Here is a 22,880-nt window from a genome sequence, read left to right on the forward strand (position 1 = left end):
AAAATCTGTGACAGCTATAGTCACCCTGACTTTATGCAAGCAGGCAGAGGAAATGGAATCACATCCTACTTAGGAAGCCTAAATTCCAGTCTGGTTAGGCTTCAGCCAAGTAATTTTGATTCAGTGGGGTATATCATAGCTGTTTCTATTAATCAATGTAGTATGAGGATGGACAGATTTTTTTTTTTAACATAGTAAACTCCTTGCAGGAGAAATGCTTCTTGTAAACAGGTGATATCTATGACTGTCTTATTAAGGGTGTTTAAAAAATAAATTCCAATTGCAGGACTCAAGATTGCTCTTTAATGAGCTTTAAGCTGAAAATTTGCTCTGTACCTGCACATTTGAAACTCTGAGCCGTGAGTCCTCGTTCCAAAGATAAAGTTGTCAGAATGCTCAGGAAGCTGGTGGTCACGGACTGACGTTTGTTCTTCCTGAGTTCATGCCCACCCAGCTGATCCTTGGGTTTGCTCCTCAGTGTGACTTGCAGGTTTTGCTCTGAACTCCTCGCTGCATTGGCAGCTGTCTTCAGAGCCTCCATCCATTCCTGAGCCCTCTGCCGGGTCTCAGCTCGGAGGCGGAGGACATCTTGAGGGAAAATGACTTGAAAGCAAGAGTCACAGCCATCCAGGTTGTCTACCTGGACAGCCAGACACACATCCACGTTGTAGCTCAGCAGGGGATCCTCATCTAGCTTGCCTGGCTGAAAAGCCATAAGATAGGCCTTGCTCAGCACAAATGTAAATGCCTTCCAGTTGTTTTGGACAGTTAGTCTGTAGAGTGTCCCTGATTTGAGGATGTTTTGGTACTGTTTGGAGCTATCCAAGACAGGAGACGGTGGTAGCAGCCCGTTGGATTTCTCTTGTAAACAATGATTCTGTGTATAGTCAACATGATGGCCGAGCCCTGGTGAGTTTGCCAGTTCATCCTGCCGTCCCATGTAACCGGGCACTGCAGCATGCACAACTTCCCAAAGCTTCTGTCCCCAGTCCAAAGCTTCCCACGGTGACTCTGCCTTTAACTGTAGCTGAGTGTTGTCATAGAGAACGGTGTCTACCATCCTGGCCTCAAGATTGCCCAAAACAGAGATGCTCTGGAAGTGGGAAAGTTGGTACGTGGCATAGGGGTTTTGATTCCCACTGCTGTCGAGGCTATAGAAGTATAAGTTGTAAGGTGACAGTTCTGCGTAACAGCTTTGCCAGTAACTGTCATGGTCCTTTCTAATTTCCAGGTAACCCTTCTTCAGAATGTTTGGGAATGTCTGCTTGTGTTCTAGAAAGAAAAAAAAAAGGAGGCATAAAAGTATCGATTAGTTATAAGAAGGTGAGTGCAAGAGGCCAAACAGATCAAAGGTTGATATCTTCCTGGTTCAAATTAAACCAAGTATAAATGGTAAAATTCCAGGACAGTATCTAATGGGCAAAATGTAGCTGGGGAAAAATCTCTTGTCTAAAAACTGAACTACCTTGGTGAGAGAGTATAAAAGTAAGTAATGGGGTGTATGATATGAATGTGATATGACGAAGTCTGTGCAGAAAACAGCAATACTGGAAAAAAGTGTGATTTAATATACCCTGTAGGCCTAGGACCAATCACACTCTTTTGGGATTCCTTGCTTTCTAGGTAACAGTCTACAGAGTATTAAATACATGAGAGAAAACCTGCCATGTGAATGAATTCCTGCTGATTCTCTTATCCTTCCTTAAGTTCATGATGCCAGGAAGGGTCAATGAAAAAAAGCAGTGAAGTGTACTGCTCACAAATTCCCATTTCTCAGAGTACCCACTAGTCCCCAAGGCCAGTTCATGGGCCTCTCTCTGGTAAGCCCCTTCAGTTCATTTTTTAGGCTTCTGTTTACATGCAGTTTTCTCTCGGAGCCTCAATGTGCTTATGCTGCTGCTCCCTTAGCTTGCAATGCTCCTTTCCATTGCCTCAACCAGGGACTACATATTTACCTTCCTTCAGAAAGACAGTCTGTCCAGCTCTCAGCCCCTCCCCCACCTCATGTGAACACACTTCTCCCTGGGTCAGTTATGTTCCTCTTTCATAGGCTTTTAACAGCCTGCATTATAATAGTTTAATTAAATATCCAAACAAAAAAAATACATTTTAAAGTTTGTTTTTTAAAAAAGTCTGCCTTCCCTACGGCATAGTAAGCTCTCTTCATTTTTTGGTGAGGAGGCAGGTTACCAGGGATTGAACTCAGGGACACCACTGAGCCACATCCCCAGCCCTATTTTGTATTTTATTTAGAGACAGGGTCTCATGGAGTTGCTAAGTGCCTCTCTTTTGCTGAGGCTGGCTTTGAACTCTAGATCCTCCTGCCTCAGCCTCTGGAGCCACTGGGATTACAGGCACACACCACCACACCTGGCTCTCTTTTCGTTTTTATGCGATAGCATGCAATACTATGCCTGGTACTTAGTAGGTGTTTCATAAGTACTTGTTGAATTATAAATCAAGCTTCTAGCACAATGTCCAGTGCATAGTATGTCTAGTTCTCTTGCCTTCCTCTTTTCTCCATTTCCATTTCATGTGTTTATCTAATCAAGCCACCTATAATCCCTGATGAGTGGCAATATATTCCAGTTTAATACTTTAGTAAAAGGGGACTGTCAATTGAGGAACCACGTGAGACTTTAATCAGACATGACAATGACAGCCATGCAAAAGGAAGCACTCCTCCTTGGTCAAGGTTTTAATTTCTGAGATGTTTCTCAATCTGTGCCAGCACACACTGGAGACAGTAAAAAACTAATTGAATCATTCCCTAAAGAACGCAAGTCATACACCCAGAGGATAAAATTTTTGCTTTTGACTATAGAAAGTAAGATCTTGATCTTAACATAGCAAACCAAAAGAGAAAGGAGAGAAATAAGGCAGAGAAAAGCCTATTTTATCTGCTTTACATCTCTGGTCCTGACATTCATTAGTAATTCTGTGGTAACTCAAAAGCCATTAATTTCTTGCAACCCACACTAATCCCTTTGTAGAAAGAGATAATGGATGCCTATTCTCAGGTTATCTTTCTCTTCTGACAATGCAATAAGGGAGGCAGTGCTGTTAGAGACACTGCTGCCGCCTCCCCGCTCTCATTTCCATCAGGCACTGATGACAGTTCAGCCTTCTCCATAATACGACTTACAACTATGTGTCCCTCTATCCTCAATCCTCCTGTGACCCAGCGGCTTAGCCATGAGTTCCTGAGTAAAATAGAAACCACCTCTCTTGCTTTTAGCTAGAAATTGCAGTCTTCTCTTTTTACTTTCCTGAGAGCTTTTTACAACAGCTACCATGAATTAGAAGTTCAATTTTAATTGAGTCCCAAATCCAGCAGCAAATCTGACCAAAACCTCACTTCTTTCTGACTGCATAAGCATAGGGGTGGTAGATGACAGCTTGGGTTAAGGGAATAAGTCCTGCCAGGGAATCTCCAAAGTAGTAAGGCTAAAGAATATGGTGTGTTCCAACACTGCTTTCCCTCTCACTAGATACAGCAGGTCTTATCTCTGTTCCCTGACCTTAGCTTTAGTCCTTTGTAGATGGTATGTTACACTGAGACAGAAAATGATGTGGCATTAATCATAGAAATGATCTATTCTTATAGCCTGCAGTTAAAAGTGGAATCTCTTGAAAAATAAGAATCAAGAAGGCAGCAAAGGTGATCAAGAAACTTCTTGCTGGGGTATCTCTTGGTCTTGTTATGTCATACCTTATTAATAGTTTGTATGTGATGTACTAGTTATCTTTGACTACAGAGGGGTGGAAAACTACTGTTTCTCTCTAATCTCTACCAACTGCTACTTTCTATTGGATCTAGAGTTTATTTTTAATATTTTTGCTATTGATAAATCAGAAGCTACATAAATTTAAAATTTCATTAATTTGCTATAGCTCAAAGTTTTGTTTTCCCAGACCTTGTCATTTAAACTCATTTAATTGGGGCTGGGGTTGTGGCTCAGTGGTAGAGTGCTCGCCTAGCATGCGTGAGGCACTGGGTTTGATCCTCAGCACCACATAAAAACAAAATAATGTGTCCACCTAAAACTAAAAAAAATACATAAATAAATATTAAAAATAAATAAATGAACTCATTTAATTAACTCCTCAGATATTCTCTTTCTCTTTTTTTAATTTTTTTGGTGGTACTAGGGATTAAAGACAAATATTCTTTAAAGTGTTCAATTTCATAAATGAACAACATAATTCAATCTTAACTAATAAAAGTGATTTGTATCATTAACAATATTTTTCCCATTTCCCCAGTGAAAATAGAGACAGATGATCAAACCATTTTACCCATGAATTTTATAATGAAACTACAAGACAGAAATTACTCATGGAAAAACAAAACACCAGCCCAGAACTCTTCATTTCTCCACTGGTTTCCACTTCATCTAGTACAAAGACCTGGTTCAGTTCCTCCACAGTGAAGATCCCTTCTCCCTCTCCTCCTTGTCCTTACAGTCCCCAGTATACTGGTTCCAGGACAAAAATTGCTATTGACTAAAGAGGAACAGGGGAATTTTCTGGTTCAGCATCTGTTTCACTTCTGTACTACCAAACCACCAGAGTACCTCTTTTGCATTTATATCCTCTATAAGTTCTTTAAAAAGTTTCTATTCTCATAGCCACCACTTTCATCAAGGTCTGATCCTTCTCCTCCTGGTACTGTCATAGGTTAAGCTTTTTAAGGTCTCATAGCCCTTCCCATGCCCTTCCTCAGGCCAAAACTCTTCACAGGTTCAGGGAGCCACAGAGAAAAGTTCACACTCTTTAGTGTGGCCTTAAACATTTCATTATGGAAAATTTCAAACACACGTAAAAGCATGTAGAAGAGTAAACATGAACACTAAGTACTTACCACTTAGCTTTTCAGAAACCTTCAAGTTTCTAACATTTTTAGTTTCTCCCATCCCTCTCCAACTCTTTTTTTTCCACGTTTTCTAATTTTTTTCTGGAATGTTTGAAAGCAAATCCCAGACACTTTATAATTTTACCTGTAAAATCTATTAAATTCAAACTTCAAAATCTATATATGAGGCACAAGGAAGATTGTGGAGTAGAGGACAGCCTCATTCCAAGTTGTGCAGTGGCTTAGGACCAAAGCAGTAGGTGTACAGCTTCTCAGTGAGGTGGGTAAAATAGGGATTGAACTAAAATTCAATTTTGGACATTCAAAGTGGCTTACAGACTCAGGAATTTGAGTACAAAAAATAAAGAAGAAAGAATACATTGGAGCTGACCTGGCTACCCCAGCATGGAAAAGTGGCGATGGCAGCACCGACTCACCACAGAGGGAAGGGGAGAAGAGAGATTTGGTAAGGAAAAAGCTAAGATCAAAAGAAAGCTGCCAAGGGGCTGCGGTTTTAGCTCAGTGGTAGAGAGCTTGCCTAGCATGTGTGAGGCATGCGTGAGGGGCTGGGTTCGATTCTATGCACCACGTAAAAATAAATAGATAAAATAAAGGTACTGTGTCCATCTACAACTAAAAAAAAATTAAAAATTTTTTTAAAAGCTGCTTAAATTTAGCTAATCCAGAGACTGTACCGTACAGTGGTGCTTGAAAAGCACATTCGGTATCTCAACTGGTCAGAGAGAGTTGGGGTGGAGCCATTTTGAGGCAATCTCACTGTAAGGACAGCTCCCTCCTGGAGGCAGGAGATCAGAGCAAATTCTGCCACAATATCCTGGCAGGCACCAAATGGGTGACCTAGGGTGTGCCTGGCTGAACATAGGAACAGTCTGTACCCAGTGGGATTCAAGTGTGTAGGGCGAAGGGGAGCCTGACTAGCTTCTCCTTTGTGGTAGTGGCTCACATGAGCAGCTGAAGAGAGCCAGGAGCCTAAGCTGGTGTGAGTGAATACACTTGGGGACTAAGCCCAGGAAGGCTGTGCTCATGGGCAGCAGTGAATGGATGATCAGTATAGGGCTCCTGAGAATTGGACCCATATCAGAGATCAGCCACTGTCTAGCCCTGCGGGTGGATAGATCTAATCTCTCCAAAGAAGGCCCAACCCAACAAAGCCACTGAGGCCTGACTAGACCTGCTAGAATGCCCCCAAGAACTTTGCAGAAGCTGTACCCTGGAAGGGCACTGAACTGGTCTCAGTGGACAAAATGCCAACTAACAGTACTACCTAACCTCTCCCACTCACTCTGGTAAGAAGGGAAACTGAGTCTTACATGAAACAGCTTCAATCTTAGGCCGCTCCAAATGGCAGCTCAGAGAGCAACACAAAAACAAAAAGAGGTTAACAACCTCTATAAGTACATAACTCAAGAAGTGCAAAAAAAAAAGACTGTTGGACAGAGACAGTGACCACTCAATCTGGTCTTTTTTGACTACCTCAGTGAGGAAGTTTCCTTCATTCTTCACCAAGAATTTTTTTTGTCTTTTCGTGTGTGTGTGTGTGTGTGTGTGTGTGTGTGTGTGTATGTGTGTGTGAATTCATGCTGTGCTGATTAGTTCAGGGACCTATATACATATACTTATTTGTTTCTTTTTCTCTCATTTTTAGCATTTTAAAAATGTAGTTTTTTTTCCTTGCCTTGTCTTTTGAAGATTTGGGGTTTGGGGATTATATATTTTGGTTTAGCTTTGTATTATTTTCATTTGTTTATTTCTCTTGTTTCTCTTTCTCTCTTCTCTTCTCCTTCTAATGGCCAGATTTTATTGTTCTCTTGCCCTCCCTTCCTACCACCCTCCCTCCCAATGCTTTGCTTCTTCTGTTTTCCCCCCTCCTTCTATATAAACATCACCAGCTACCTCTCTTCTGCATCCTCTCTGTTCATATTTGAAATTGTAATTCTTTTCTAATTCTAACACATTTTATTTTCCTCTGTTTAACTGTATTTGTTCCTTCTTTCAGAACTAATTGACTAATGCTGATGCAATCATTACTGCTGTGAATAATATAGTTGACATTTGATGTTTGCTTTAAAGCTAGACCTAGTGCATAGTTACTGGTTTTACTGTTGACAATTGCTGAACCCACCATTCCTGATTTTTGGTGGTATTTAAGGTTGAAGATATCATAGTAGGAAGTGGGTTTCTACTTTAGTGCTGTGTATTGTTTGTGATGGTTGTCACTATTGTGTATTTTGCTTTATTCTCTGAAGTGCTGGGAACCTACAGGGACACGAAAAATTCACAGGTTAGAGATTTTGATGCTGAACCAAACTCAATCAAAATGCAGCACACTTTGCTCCATACATAAATTAATGACAGTCAATCTTCAGCCATACTTTAATGCAAAGAATAGAAGAGACAAAAACCAAAACTAATGATTAGAATATGTAATTCCCACTCCATTCAAGTTGGAGTGATCAAAAATATACTAGACAATATAGTAGACACTTGCTGTTGAATTCCTGACCTAGTTAACATTTTGTAATTGGTAGTACTGTTGTTAAATGCTGACCTCATCATTCCTATATAGATAGCAAATAGTATTACAGAGTTCAAAGTAGACATTGGACATTTAACATAAAACTGTACTCTTGTTGTTGATGTTAATGCCACTTCTGGCTCCTCCTCCCTCTAAGAGGGGCCAGAAAGAGATTGGGACAGTTCAAGATTACAGAGTAGATCCTGCAGCTGTGAAATACATCTCAACTAAGCAATAAAAAAATTTTACTTCACACATAATCTAATCCTATCTAAACCCTGACATTATTCCAAAACAAAGAAGTGAGGAGACAAAAGCCCCAAACCAATAAAAAGAAACAGCAGAAAGAATCCAAGAGGGACCTCTGTTCCCACCCTTTGGCATCTACTCATATATCAAAAACAGAGTGAAGTTCCAGAATAAATAAGATAATCACAAACAAAGGACATGCCTAAAAAAGAGGAGAATCCACTTCAATTGATGCACAAGTCCAGGATCTCTGAAAACACAAAAAAACACCCTGCAAAATACACAATCTTCCAACAAAGGATCCTACTGACAGTGAGGTGGACAAAATCCCAAAGAGAGTATAAAAACTGATTATTATAATGTTCAATGAACTAAAAGAAGATCTAAGGAAGGAATTAAGAGATCAATTACAGGAGATGAGAGACCACATTAATAAATTGAAATAGGGAGAAAAAAAAAAACAGAACTACTAGAAATGAAAGACACGATCAATCAAATTAAAAATTCAATTAAAGGCATTAATCAGATCAGATTGCATAGAAAACAGAACCTCAGCCCTTTAAGACAGAACTTCAGGCACTGAGCACAGGCTATATGATCTTGAGTACATAAAATGCAAAAACGGGAAAAATTATAGAACATGATCAGAATATGTAAGAACTCTGGGATAACATGAAAAGACAAAACCTGAGAATCATTGGGATAGAAGAGAACATGAAGATACAAACTGAAGGTTATAAAGAACATTTTCAATGAGATAGTTACAGAAAACTCTTCCCATATCAGAAATGAGATAGACATGCACATATAGGAGGCTTACAGGATCCTAAATAGACATATTCAAATGAGAAGCTCACCAAGACATATCATAATCAAAATGCCTAATGTTAAAAATAAGGAAAGAATATTAAAAGCCCCAAAAGAAACACAAGGTCATATTTAGAGGCGAAATAATAAGGATCACTTCTGATTTCTCAGTTCAGACCCTAAAATCAAGGAGGACCTGCAATGAGATATCCCAAGCTATAAAAAAACAAAAACAAACAAACAACAAAAACAAAAAAACCCCTGTCAGCCAAGGTTGCTATACTTAGCAAAGTTCAGTTTCAAATTTGAGGGGAAAATAAAAATTTTCCACAAGAATAAACTAAAAGAATTCATGAGTATCAATACAGCACCAAGAAGAATACTCAAAGATAAACTGCACACAGAGGAACTAAAAACAATTCTCAAATTGTCAAACAGAGGAAGTTCAATAGAAGAATAAACAGCTAAATGAGAATCAAGACAGGATAAAATACAGCAAAAAGCAAAATGGCAGGAAACCACAAATACATATTCATACTAACACTGAATGTTATTGGTTTCAACTTCCCAACTAAAAGATATAGATTAACAGAATGGATCAAAAAACAAGAATAAACTATATGCTGTTTACAAGGGACTCATAGGCAAAAACATTTACAGATTAAAGGTAAAAGGATGGAAAAAAATATTCTATGCATACAAACTTTGAAAACACGTAGGAGTAGCTATTCTCATATCTAACAGAGCAGATATCAAGTAAAAATTAATCAGAAAAGACAAAAAAGGCCTTTACATCCAGGTAAAATGAACAATCTAACAAAAAGATATAACAAATAGTAAACATTTATGCTCCAAATGCCAACACATCCAATTACATTTAAAAAAAAACCCTCCAGAATATTAAATTCCACATAGATCCCAATACAATAATACTGGGTAATTTCAATACACCCTTATTACCAATAGGTCATCAAAACATAAAATCAATAAATATATCTGCAACCTAAATAACACTATAAGTCAAATGGGTCTAATGGGTATCTACAGACTATTCTACCCTCAAACAGTTAAATTAACCTTTGTATCAGCTGTTCATGGAATTTTTTCCAAAACAGATCATATTCTAGGTTATGAAGCAAATCCAAAAAAATCAATATAATCCCATGTATCAGATTAGATCATAATGGAACGAAACTAGAAATCAACAGCAAAAAAAAAAAAAAATAGAAACCACATAAACACATGAAAATTGAATAATACTCTCCTAAATGAAGAATGGACCAAAGAAGAAATGAGAACAGATATCAAGAAATTCTTAGAAATGAACAAGAACAGAGATACAACATATCAAAATCTCTATAACAGTATGAAAGCAGTTCTAAGAGGAAAATTTATAGAACTGAGTGCCTACATTAAAAAATTAGATATCCCAAATAAAAATGTTCCACCTCAAGGCCTTAGAAGAAGAAAAATATACTAACTCTAAAAGCAAAAGATAGGAAATTAAGATCAGAGCTGAAATCAACGAAACGAAGAATAAGAAAACAATGAACAGAATCAATGCAATGAAGAGTTGGTTCTTTGAAAACATAAATAAGATTGGCAAACCCTTAGCCAAACAAACCAAAAGGAAGAATGTGAAGACTCAAATCAACAAGATCAGAGATTTTTAAAAAAGGAGATTTTACCATAGACCCTTCTGAAATCCAGATTCTTAGAACCTATTTTGAAAATATATACTCCAATAAACTGGAAAATCTGGAAGACATTGACAAATTTCTAGACATGTATGACCTGCCCAAATTGAATTACAAAGATATGGAAAACCTAAACAGACCAATATCAGACCAATACTGAAACTGAAGCAGCAATTAAAAGTCTTAAAAAAAAAAATCCCAGGACTAGATGGATTCTCAGTTGAATACCAGACCTTTTCAGAAGAACTAACACTAGTATTTCCATGAAATTGAGATGGAGGGAACACTCCTGAATACATTCTATGAAGCCAATATAACTCTGATACCAAAACCAGACAAAGATCCATCAAGGAAAGAAAACTATAGACTGATATCCCTGATGAACATAGATGCAAAAATTCTTAAAAAATATTAACAAACTACATTTAGAAACACATCAAAAAGATAATAAGCCATGATCAAGCAGATTTCATTCCAGAGATGCAAGGTTGAATCAACATATGCAAATCAATAAATATAATGCATCATTGAAGCCAAATTAATTATAAAAATCACATTATGTCTCAATAGATGCAGAAAAGACTTTTGATAAAATCCAGCACCCATTCATGTTAAAAATGCTGGAGAAGCTAGGGATTGAAGGAGTTTACCTCAACATTGTAAGGCCATTTATGACAAACCCAAAGCTGACCACATACTGCATGGAGAAAAACTAAAAGCATTTCCTCTAATATCAGAAACAACATAAGGCTGCCCACTCTCACTACTCCTTTTTAATACAGTCCTTGATATATTAGCCAGAGCAATCAGGCAAGAAAAGGAAATAAAGGGATACAGATAGGAAAATAAGAAAAAACTGTTTGCCAACGATATGGTCCTATATCTAGAAGACTCCCAAAACTTTTAGAAGTCAGGAAACTTCTAGAGCTTACAAATGAGTATAGCAAAGTATCAGGATAAAGATCAACCCTATAAATCAATAGCTTTCCTATATTCCAACAGTGATTCAGCCAAGGAAGAATCAGGAAAACCATCCCATTTATAATAACTTCAAAAAAATTTTTAAATACCTTGGAATTACCAAGGAGATAAAAGAACTGTACAATGTAAATTATAAAATACTGAAGAAAGAAACTGAAGAAGACCTTAGAAGATGGAAAGACTTCTCATGTTCTTAGGCAGAATCATATTGTCAAAATTGCCAAATTACCAAAAGCAATATACAGATTAAATGCAATCTACATCAAAATACCAATGATCTTCTTCACAGAATTATAAAAAAAATTAAATTCATTTGGAAGAATAAGAGACTCAGAATAGCCAAAGCAACACTAAGGAAGAAAATGGAAGAAGGGAATCACATAATACCTGATCTGAAAATACTATAGAGCTGTAGTAAAAAAAAAAAAAAAAAAAAAAAAAAAAAAAGAGAGAGAGAGAGAGTCCATAATAGACAGGAAGACCAATGGAACAGAGTAGAAGACACAGAGAAAAATCTTCATACCTACAATCATCTGGTATTTGATAAAACTGCCAGAAATATATTTTGGATTAAAAAACAGTCTTTTTAACAAATGGTGCTGGGAAAATTGGAAAGCTATACATAGAAAAATGAAACTAGACCCCTACGTCTCACACTGTACAAAACTCAAATTGAAATGGATCAAAGATTTAGTAATTAGACCAGAAACTTTATAAATGCTAGAAGAAAACAGAGTCAACACTCTATCATATAGGGGCTGATACTGACTTCTTTAACAGGACCCACAAAGTGCAAGAAATAAAACTGAGAATCAATAAGTGGGATGCCATCAAATTAAGAAGCATCTGCATAGCAAAAGAAATCATTAAGAGTATGAAGAGAGGGGCTGAGGTTGTGGCTCAGTGGTAGAGCACATGCCTAGCATGTGTGAGGCACTGGGTTCGATTCTCAGCACTACATATAGATAAATGAATAAAATAAAGGTCCATGCATCTAAAAAAATAATAAAAAGAAAAGAAAAAAAGAGTATGAAGAGAGAGCCTATGGAATGAGAGAAAACCTTGGCCAACAACCCCTCTGATAGGGAATTAATATCCAGAATATACAGAGAACTCAAAAAACTTAACACCAAAAAAGCAAGCAAGCCAACTGAACAGAAACTTCTCAAAAGAAGAAACACAATGACTATCAAATATATGAAAAAATGTTCAACATCTCTAGCAATCAAGGAAATGAAAATCAAAACTACACTAAGATTTCATCTCACTCCAGTCAGAATGGCAATGATCAAGAATATAAACAAATGCTGATGAGGTTTGGGGAGAAAAGGCACACTTTATACACTGTTGGTGGGGCTACAAACTAGTACAGCCACTCTGGAAAGCAGTAAAGAGATTCCTCAAAAAACTAAGGATGGAACCACCATGTGACCTAGCTATCCCACCCTTAGTATTTTCCTAAAAGATCTAAAATTGGCATACTACAGCAATTCAGCCACCTCAATGTTTATAGCAGCACAATTTACAATAGCTAAATTATGGAATCAACCCAGATACCTGTCAATAGATAAATGGATTAAGAAACTGTGGGGTGTGTAGAACACTAAAGTTCTACTCAGCCAATATAAAAGCATAAAATTATGGCATTTTTTGATAAATGGATGGAAATGGAAAATATATCCTGCTAAGTGAAATAAGTCAAACTTAGAAACTAAAAGGTCAAGTATTTTCTCTCATATGTGAAAGCTTGAGACAAAGTAAATAGGGAAGGAAAGATAAGATAACATAAAGATAAAGAGATAATCAATAATATAAAAGAAAGAGGTCAAGAGATAAGGGTGGAGGGATGAGTAGGAGAAGGAAATGAAGAATGAATTCTTAAAAAAATCATGTTATGTACAAACATAAATATATGACAAGGAAATTCACCTTTATGAATAAGTAGAAAGAACCAATCAAATATAAATTAATAGATTAGCAAAGGGAAGTCTAGTAGACAAAGCAGAAGGTGAGAGGGGAAAGAGGACAAGAGAGAAAAAGGAAAGGGAAAGGGCGATCATAAACTGAAATCAAATTCTATGCATGTATGAGTTTGTCTGGATGAACCCAATTACTTTGTATAACTATAAAACTCTAATAAAAATTATATATGATAACTACTTTCACGGCCCCTCAAATTCCTTATGTAATAATATTCAGTCTATGTCTAACTTGCCCAGGTTGTCTCAAAACATTTAATACAGCTGGTCTGTTCAAGTTGAGTTCATATACTGATTTGGTTGACATATTATTAAATCTATAATAGTTCCCTCTTCCTCCTTTTTTTTATTCCACATATTATTTATTCATTTTAATTTTCTTTTTTGGTGCTTGAGATTGAACTCAGGGCCTATGCTTGCTAAGTAAATGCTCTACCACTGAACTGTACCCCAACTCTACCTGTGTTTATTGAAGAAATTGGTTTATTTGTCCTATAAATTTTCTGCATTCTGGATTTGGTCAAGTCTATTTCCATAATATTGCTTAAATGTTCCTCCATTTCTCGTGGTTTCTGTCAAGTGCTACTTGGATCTCGAGGTTGAATCTGTATTCCACCTGATGATTGTTTCTATTGCTCACCTCTCTCAACCTTTCACGCATTTTCTCTCATGGGTCCCCTTCCTGGGTTCCCTTCATCTCTGCTCACCAAGTTCTCCTCATACTCAAAGGCTCTTATAACATCTTACCTATTCCTGAAGTCTTTCCAAACCCTCAGGATGAAAATAACCATCCTCCTCTGTACCCCCATGGCTCTACTATTTCACATTCATAAAATATTTGTCAAATTTTATAAAATTATTCTGAAAATCAGTAAGGAAGTAAAAAGCAACTGAGGAGCAGTTACAACCTCGAGCCAGTGACTCTAATTCCAGGGGCTCCTGGACCTCATTGCTTACAGACTGCCTGGCTTTTAGCTCCCCTAATCCTGGGCCTAAAGTAATGGTTCCTTCTAGCACTGTCTGAAGCAGAGACAGAAAGCATCTTCCATTAACTGATAATAACTGCCTGAAGCTCTGTATTGTGAAAGATGCTAAGACCACATCTAGACTCAGCAGAAAACAGTGCTGTGGTGTCACTGTGGTGGTAAAGATCTACATTATGCATTTGCTGTCTGGTTTAAAGATCTTTATCAGCACCTCTCCTTACTTTCTTTGATTCCAGAGACCAAATCTCTCTTCACAATAGTAACATCCTAGACCTTTGAGAACACTTCATTATAAGGTACTTAACAATCTTAACTTTGTTTACCTGTCATCTGAAACATTTTAAAACTCTCCTTCTACTAACCTCTTTTCCTCTATCTTCTAATATTCACTGTTTTTACTAAAAAAAAAAATATGAACATGATCATACTTTTCCAATGGCAGAATCTGGCTGTTCTTACAATGACTCTACTTCTTGTTGCTCATAGTCGTCGGGACTCTCACTATTGCTCTGACTTCTAACATCCCTTCTCTCATTCTCACCACATCCTCTCTTATGTTCCTTAAACAAGTCATGCACATTCTAGTTGCAAAGCCCTTGAAATTGCTGCACCCTCTGTCTGGAACACTTCCCCCAACTCCACTGCTTTATTTACATCTCTCAATTTTTTACCTAACTGGTGCTGTTCTCAGTGGAGCCATCCCTTGCACTCAAGTTAAAGAGCCCTTCAGTCTGTCTGTCTGTCATACCACCTTGCTTTATTTCCTTCAAAGTGCCCTCTCCTTCTCCTGAAGGCAGGGATCTTGATAACTCTCACCCCTATATATCAGTGGATGGCTCCATAAATATTTGATGAATGTAAGCTGGGCATACTGGTGCATACATGTAATCCCAGTGACTCAGGAGACTGAGGCAGGAGGATCACAAGTTCAAAGGTCGCCTCAGAAACTTAGTGAGACCCTAAGCAACTTAGCAAGACCCTGTGTTTAAATAAAATAAAAATAAAAAGGGCTGGGGACATGGCTCAATGGTTAAGTGCCCCTGGTTCAATTCTCTGGTACCAAAAATAATAATAAATTTAAAAATATTTGTTGACTGTATCAACAAAAGTCTGTGCTAGAATCTGTGGAAATGCCAAATGAATCAGATACAAATCCTTGGAGCCACACCTTGTTATCGGAGTTGGGGTAATACCCAAGTAACTGCCACCTGGTTCAGAACCCCTTGCTTCAGGACTTAAAGCCATATTCATCCAGGGTGGCTTCCCACAGCCTTATGTATCCAATAAAGAGACATGCATTGGAATAGCACTTTTGACCTCTCTTTATTCCTTTGCACACTCCACCCCTGAGACATTTTATAGCCCACAGAAAGAAAAACACAGGCCCAGAAGGCTCTGCACCAAGTGCTCAGAGCCTTCTGACAAGTACAGCTAAAGGGCTCTGAGTCTCGGAGAATTAAGAGAGAACTTCTGCCTGAGAAGTTCTTGAGAATCTTGAGGAGGTGACAGCGTCAGAGATGGACATGGAAGACAGTATTTGAAGAAGGCAGGAAAGCGGAAAGGGTGAGGCTTTCTTTCTCCTTCACTGATGTATACTCAGCTATCCTCAGTTACAGCCCTTCTTTTTCTTCTCATAAGTCCCACTTTCTCTTTGTGCCACAGTCACCCTAGTTTGAGTCCTCATCACCTCACATTATGATAAACTAGAAGAACCTTCTAATTGGTTTCCGTATCTCTGATTTTTTTCCACCTACCAACATTATACTTACTGCTTGGGCTAGTGGAGACAGTAGATTGCATCCCCTTTTCTCACCCAAGTTTTGAACCAATTGAGATTGACAGTGGGTACTGAGACACATGGAAATAAAAATATAAGCCAATTAGAGCATTCGGATTAGGTGTGTAGCAATAAATTGAATCCCAGGATTATACAGACCTACCTCTGAGTCACAAGCAACATTGGATAGCTCCAGGTCTCCCCTCCTGGGGGACCATACATAAATGGTGGATTGCATGTGGGAACAGATCTGTAGGAGCTGGCCAGAATTAGTGCTTCTTGTGAGAGAGCCAAATTACCTGGTTCCTCTTGTAAGCTTGCAAATAAGTCACTCCTCCTTCTCAGGGGTGGAGTGTGCAAAGGAATGGAGAGAGGTCAAAAGTGCTATTCCAATGCATGTCTCTTTATTGGATACATAAGGCTGTGGGAAGCCACCCTGGATGAATATGGCTTTAAGTCCTGAAGCAAGGGGTTCTGAACCAGGTGGCAGTTACTTGGGTATTACCCCAACTCCGATAACAAGGTGTGGCTCCAAGAGTAGGAGTCACCTGCTAGGGTTAAGTTACACTCACCTGTTCCTTTGTAAAGCTATTCCTTCTGCCCCCCCACCACAAAAAGCCCATTTCTATATCTAGTCTGTCTCTGTCTCTGTGTCTCTGTCTCTGTCTCTCTCTCTCTCTCTCTCTCTCTCTCTCTCTCTCTCTCTCTCTCGTCAGCCTCTTGGGACCTTCTCTTGCCCCCCTTTTTGGGGAGCCTAAGGCCAGGAGCTGGGGAAAGCTGTCCTGAAGCTTATAAAAGGTATTCTGTGTCACCCCAAATTCACACGAGTGACTTTAGTTCAGCTGCGTACTAGATGGGGGCAGCATACGGCTAACAGAAAGGAGGGTCCTGCCACCCTATTACCCTTGGTAACTTGTGAACTTCTTGTAAAGTGCTCTTCTAGGGAAGAAGGATGGGAATGGGAAAGAGTAGAATGAATCAGACATAACTTTCCTATGTTCATATATGAATACACAACCATTGTAACCCCCCCATCATGTACAACCATGAAAATGGGAAATTATACTATCCTATGTATGATATGTAAAAATACATTCTACTGTCATGTGTTACTAAAAACTACATATAAAAAATAAAAATAAAGTACCCTTCTAATCTTAACTTTCAGGAAATTTTCAAATGCTTTCTGCCAAACATCACACCAAGTTTATTTGTCTGGCTTAAATATAATCTTATGAGATATATATATATATACATATATATATATAGCTTCATAACCTCAGTCCACTGCTATCCAAAATGAACCAGTTCCAGGCTACTTCCTGGCCATCCCTCATGTGTACTTGTGCTCAGCACCTGGGCTTTGTGCTCAACCCTCAAGCTCAGCTGAAATATGCTCTCCTCAAGGAAGACTTCTCTGACATTCTAGATCACGATCATCACTCTTCTCTTTGCATTTTTGGTTGTTAAAACAGTTTCCAAGCACAATTATTTCATGTTATAGTACTCAATTATGTTTAATCCAGAAACTGGCAAAACACTTTTAACTAATTTTAGGTCTTTGTTCTCCTTATTACAAGAATAGGAGAGAAGTGAAATTAATAAGATTCACATTAGTCATGACACTGCTACAAATATGCATAGCAAAAACATGAAGAGAAGGACACTATGGAACCAAAGAGTGACTGTGTCTTGTACACTGTAAATTTGCTTCACAGGCCCTACTTAGCATAGTGCTGGGCAGCACAGTGCACAGATGTTATCCCATAGGTATTTCTTAACAAACTTATTCTGTCAGAAAAGATGTAGGTACAAGTAATAATATTTCTATGGCTACTTTGAAGACCTAAATAGAGTATATCTCATTCATTGTCTCCTCATAAACCTAGGGGGAAAGGCAGATTATTATCTGTGTAGGCTGCAGAGGAAACGAATCCCTAACATACCTAGCTCCATAGCTAGATACATCATCTTAGGGATATTTTTCTACGTAAGTTTTTTACTGTGGGCAACAGTGATAACAACCAATACAGTCCTTGATTGATTTTCCTCCTTGAGTGTGAACCTGATTAGGAGATCACAAACCCATTTTTTAAAATTTGTTCTAATTAGTTATATATGACAGTAGAATGCATTTTAACATACTGTACACTAATGGAGCACAACTTGTCATTCCTCTGATTGTACATGGTGCAGAGTCACACTGGCAGTGTAATCATTCATGTATACAGGGTAATAATGCCCATCTTATTCCACCATCTTTCCCACCCCCCTACCGGCTCCTCTCCCCTCATTCCCTTCTGCTCAATTTAAAGTTCTTTTATTCTCTCCCCTGCCCCCATTGTGGATCAGCATCTGCTTATCAGAAAAAAACATTCAGCCTTTGGGTTTTGGAGTTTGGCTTATTTCACTTAGCATGATATTCTCCAGCTCCATCCATTTATCTGCAAATGCCATAATTTCATTCTCCTTTAGGGCTGAGTACTAGTCTACTATGTATACATAACACATTTTCTTTATCTACTCATCTGTCGGAGTGCATCTAGGTTAATAGTTTAGCTATTGTGAATTCAGCTGCTATAAACATTGATGTGGCTACATCACTGTAGTATGGTAATTTTAAGTCCTTTGGGTATAAACTGAGGAGTGGGATACTTGGATCAAATGGTGATTCCATTCCAAGTTTTCTGAGGAATCTCCATACTGTTTTCCAGAGTGGCTGCACTGATTTACAGTTCCAGACACAGAGAAAAACCCACATAAATATGGTTATCTCATACTAGACAAAAGTGCCAAAAACATACACTGGGAAAAAAGATAACCTCTTCAACAAATGGTGCTGGGAAAACTAGAAATCCATACATAGAAAAATGAAATTAAACCTCTATCTTACACCCTGCACAAAACTCTACTCAAAGTGGAACAAATGTGGAGGCGCTAGAACAGAGTCCCTGCACCTAATAAAAGAAAAAGTAGGCCCAAAGTTTCATTATGTCAGCTTAGGACCTGATTTCCTTCACAAGACTCCTAAAATGCAAAAAATAAAATCAAGATTCAATAAATGGGATGGATTCAAACCAAAAAGCTTCTTCTCAGCAAAGGAAACAATAACATGAAGAGAGAGCCTATGAATGGGAGAAAATCTTTTACCATACACACCTCAGATGGAGGACTAATCTCCAGGATATATAAAGAGCTCAAAAAACTTAACACTAATGAAAACAAATAACCCAGTCAACACATGGGCTAAGGAACTGAACAGACATTTCACAGAAGAAAAAATACAATTGATCAACAAATATATGAAAAAATGTTAAACATCTCTAGCAATTAGAGAAATGCAAATCAAAACTACTCACTTTTGTCAGAATGGCAATTATCAAGAACACAAGCAATAATAAATGTTAGCTCCTCATGCTTTGCCATAGGGCAAAAGTCAGGTGTGGTGGCACACACCTGTAATCCCAATGACTCAGGAGGCTGAGGCAGGAGGATTGCAAGTTCGAAGCGAACTCAGCAACTTAGTGAGGTGCTAAGCAATTCAGCAAGACCCAGTCTAGGGATGTGGCTCAGTGGTTAAGTGCCCTTGGGTTCAATCCCTAGTAACAAAAACAAAAACAAAAAACAAAACTTCAGATGACAGATTTTAAGATAAATGCCATTCCATTACTTATATCTTTGTCCATCTACAGAATAATAGAAACTTAGAACCAGAAGGGATCCCAGAAATCCCATCAGCCCAGCCCCATCTGGTGCAAAACCTGTCAGTTACCTTTGCCAAGAAAACCCTGATTTTATTTAGGTTTGCTGGTTAATATGGTGAGGGGCAATGGCCTTTACCCTGCTTCATGGAAAGAATTATAATTTGTTCAAACTAATCAGTACTCCTATCTTCCTTTACCAGAGATGCCATGAGGTGGGGCATGTGACCTGGTTCTAGCACTGAGGGGGTTCTACTGGGAGCATCTGGGAAAGAGACCCAGAGGAAATGTCCTGCTTGCCCTTCCTGTCTTTGGCTGTTGATACCTAAAAAAATGAATTTGGGGCATTTTTTAAGCCAGTCAGGAAAGGCCACATGATTCCATTTATGTGAAATGTCCATAATAGGCAAATCCATGGAAGAGACTTTATTAGTAGTTGCCAGGGACAGGAAAGGTGCAGGGAACAGGGTAGTGACTGCTAATGGGCATGGGTTTCTTCTTGGGGTAGTGAAGATGGCTCAGAATTAGATAATGGTGATGCTTGCACACCTTGCTAAAAACCACTAAAATTATGTTTTTGGAAACTAGATTGAGACCAGAGGCACTCTACCATGGGGCTACATCTCTATTTGTTTTTATTTTTTTTTTTTTGAGACAGAAATCTCACCAATTAGTCTAGGTGGTTTCCAACTTGTGATCCTCCTGCCTCAGCCTCCTGAGTAATTGGAATTCAGACATGCACAACCTCACTTGATAAACCATTTTTATTTTCTGATTTTTTACATACTCCCTGGACTTTTTCTAATATTTTACAAAAAAATAATTGTTGGGAGAGTCCTCCAGGAGTGGACTCCTTCAAAAAAGACCCTTCCCTCAACAGTTGAACAGTTTGGCTTTGCACTCCTAAGAAATAGAAAGTCTGGTGGTCTATTTTCAGAACATAGTATTTAGGCTTAAGTGTAAAAGTGGGATGTTAAGATTCAATCAGAGCTAGTTTGAGATTCCCAACCTGTATCCAGTCTAGCCATTTTAACTGTAGCTCTTCCCTTTGCCCTCTTCAGAGCCAATCACATAGATTGTAATCCTGAGCTCCTTCTATCAGAGCAAGCGCAGTGCTGATATGGATAAAAGCAGACAGACTACCTGCCTACACATGCTTGCTTGCCAGATTGTTCACCGTTCTGTAGCACATCCTTCTGCAGAAGTTTGCCTTGCTGAGTAACTTCAGCACAGGCCTGATTTCTTGCAGCACGTGGACATTTTTAACACTGCACTGAGGATGTTTTCAGTAGTTTGGTAAAATTGAGAAGTTATACAGATATTTGTGCACATTTGTTTAAGTTTGCAAACTGTCCTTTCTTGGAAAGGACTCATAAGCTCAAATCCATTTACATAAAGGGTAAGAAAATAGGCTCAGTTTTGTGGCAATGGATGCTGTAGTTTTTTTAAATGAACTTCCTTTGAACAACTGAAAGTTGGAAAGGACAAAAGTCCACTCATCAATAAATGGTGATGGGTTTTCTGGTCTTTGAAATCCAGATGCTGTGGGTCTGGGTGTGGAGGGGATTGTCTTTGTGGACAAAGAAACCTCTGGAGTTGTGGATGTGGGTTAGAATGGCTGAGATGACAAAACCCAAGACCCGAAGGCCATCACCAGCTAGAAGAAAGGCTAGGGTTTACTACAGTGTCAATTTGTTCTCTTTGAAGAATTTGTTCTTGCCAGGCATGGTGGTATATACCTGGTATTCCAAGCAACTTTGGAGGCTGAGGTAGGAGGATTTCAAGTTCAAGGCCAGCCTCAGCAACTTAGCTAGGCCCTAAGTCTTAAAATTAAAAAAAAATAATAACAATAAGGGAGGGGACAGGAGAGTTGTGGCTCAGTGGTAGAGTGCTCACCTAGCATATGCAAGGCACTGGGTTCATCCTCAACAGCACACACCAAAAATAAAGATATTTTGTCCACCTACAACTAAAAAAGTATTTAAAAAATAAATTTAAAAAGGGCTGGGGAAGTGGCTCGTGGTAAAGCACCCCTGGATTCAATCCTAGTATAAAAATTTGAAGGAAAAAAAAAAGTGTTCTTTATTTCTTAAAATTTATTTATTTATTTATTTTTTATGGTGCTGAGGATCCAACCCAAGCCCTTACACATGGTAGACAAGCACTCTACCACTGAGTTACACCCCGGCTATTCTTTTAAATGCAGGAAAATTTGAATAAAAATGGTTCATGATCTTATAATTCAGAAACCAATTCATATTTTATTCTTTTTAACCAAGTCATATTTTATAAGCACATCCCATCCCCTCATTGTTGTACCAATGAGGGAAGAAAAGAGGCATCACCAATACACTGAGAACAGAAAGAGCAAAAAGGCAGAAAAACAAATGACACTGGGACCACCCACTTCTGGGCTTCTTGAAATAGTGCTTGACATTCATTAAGTGTTCAATAGCTATATATAAGTTAGATGAAAAAATAAGATGATAATGGCCTTACCACCTGTGCCACTTTTAGTCAAGTATTCTCTTATTTGCTTCTGAAAACATTCTGATTTAACAGATTTGGAAAGAGGTTTCTGGAGGTGAAATGACTTCACCAAGTTCATACCACAAAGTAGACAAGTTGCAAGTAGAACTCCAGATGTTCGAAATAGGGCAAACTGTTTTATTTGTGTTGAAGGGATGAGGCTTAAATGTCCTTGGGCTTGAAAGATAGTCTAGCAGAGGAATTGTGAGTCATCTCTGGAGTTGGGCCTCGCTTGGAATCCCAGCCTCACCACACACTTTGTGGATGGCCTTAGGTGGGTTCAAGTCTCTTAGCCCAAGTTTCCTCATTTGTAGAATCAGGACATTATCACCTACCATGTTAAATTACTGAGAATATTCATTAAGATAAAGAATAAATACTTAACAGAGGGCTGGGTATAAAGGTAACCCTCATTTAATGATAGTTCTCATTGAAACATTAATAACAAACTTCTTTCAACTTGACACAAGGTGTACGTAATGAGAAAAGAAAGCATTTCCTCTTGGGGAAAAAAAATTGTAACTATTCTGTCCTGATTTTCTAAGCATTGATACTAGAATTCAACCTTTCATTGGTTTATATATGGTACAGTACAAAGTCTTCTGCTATACGGTTCATATCTTCAAAAGACTTCCAATCGGGCTGGGGTTGTAGCTCAGTGGTAGAGCAGTTGCCTAGCACGTGTGAGGTATTGGGTTTGATCCTTGGCACTACAAATAAATAAATAAAGGTATCGTGTCCTTCTACAACTAAAAAAAAAAAAAAAAAAATAGAAAAAAAAAG

The 22,880-nt window shown here is 38.3% G+C and overlaps 1 protein-coding gene across 1 annotated transcript in view; it reads right to left on the minus strand.

Moving 5' to 3' along the window:
- Plekhm3 (pleckstrin homology domain containing M3) overlaps positions 1 to 22,880 on the minus strand; it is a 176,677-nt gene that overhangs the window by 129,018 nt on the left and 24,779 nt on the right. The window contains exon 3 of the mRNA XM_026394591.2: positions 337 to 1,272. Coding sequence (XP_026250376.2) covers positions 337 to 1,272 — 936 coding nt within the window. The remainder of the gene's footprint in view (positions 1 to 336; positions 1,273 to 22,880) is intronic.

The sequence above is a fragment of the Urocitellus parryii genome, chromosome 1, assembly GCF_045843805.1.
Source record: "Urocitellus parryii isolate mUroPar1 chromosome 1, mUroPar1.hap1, whole genome shotgun sequence".
Taxonomy (NCBI): domain Eukaryota; kingdom Metazoa; phylum Chordata; class Mammalia; order Rodentia; family Sciuridae; genus Urocitellus; species Urocitellus parryii.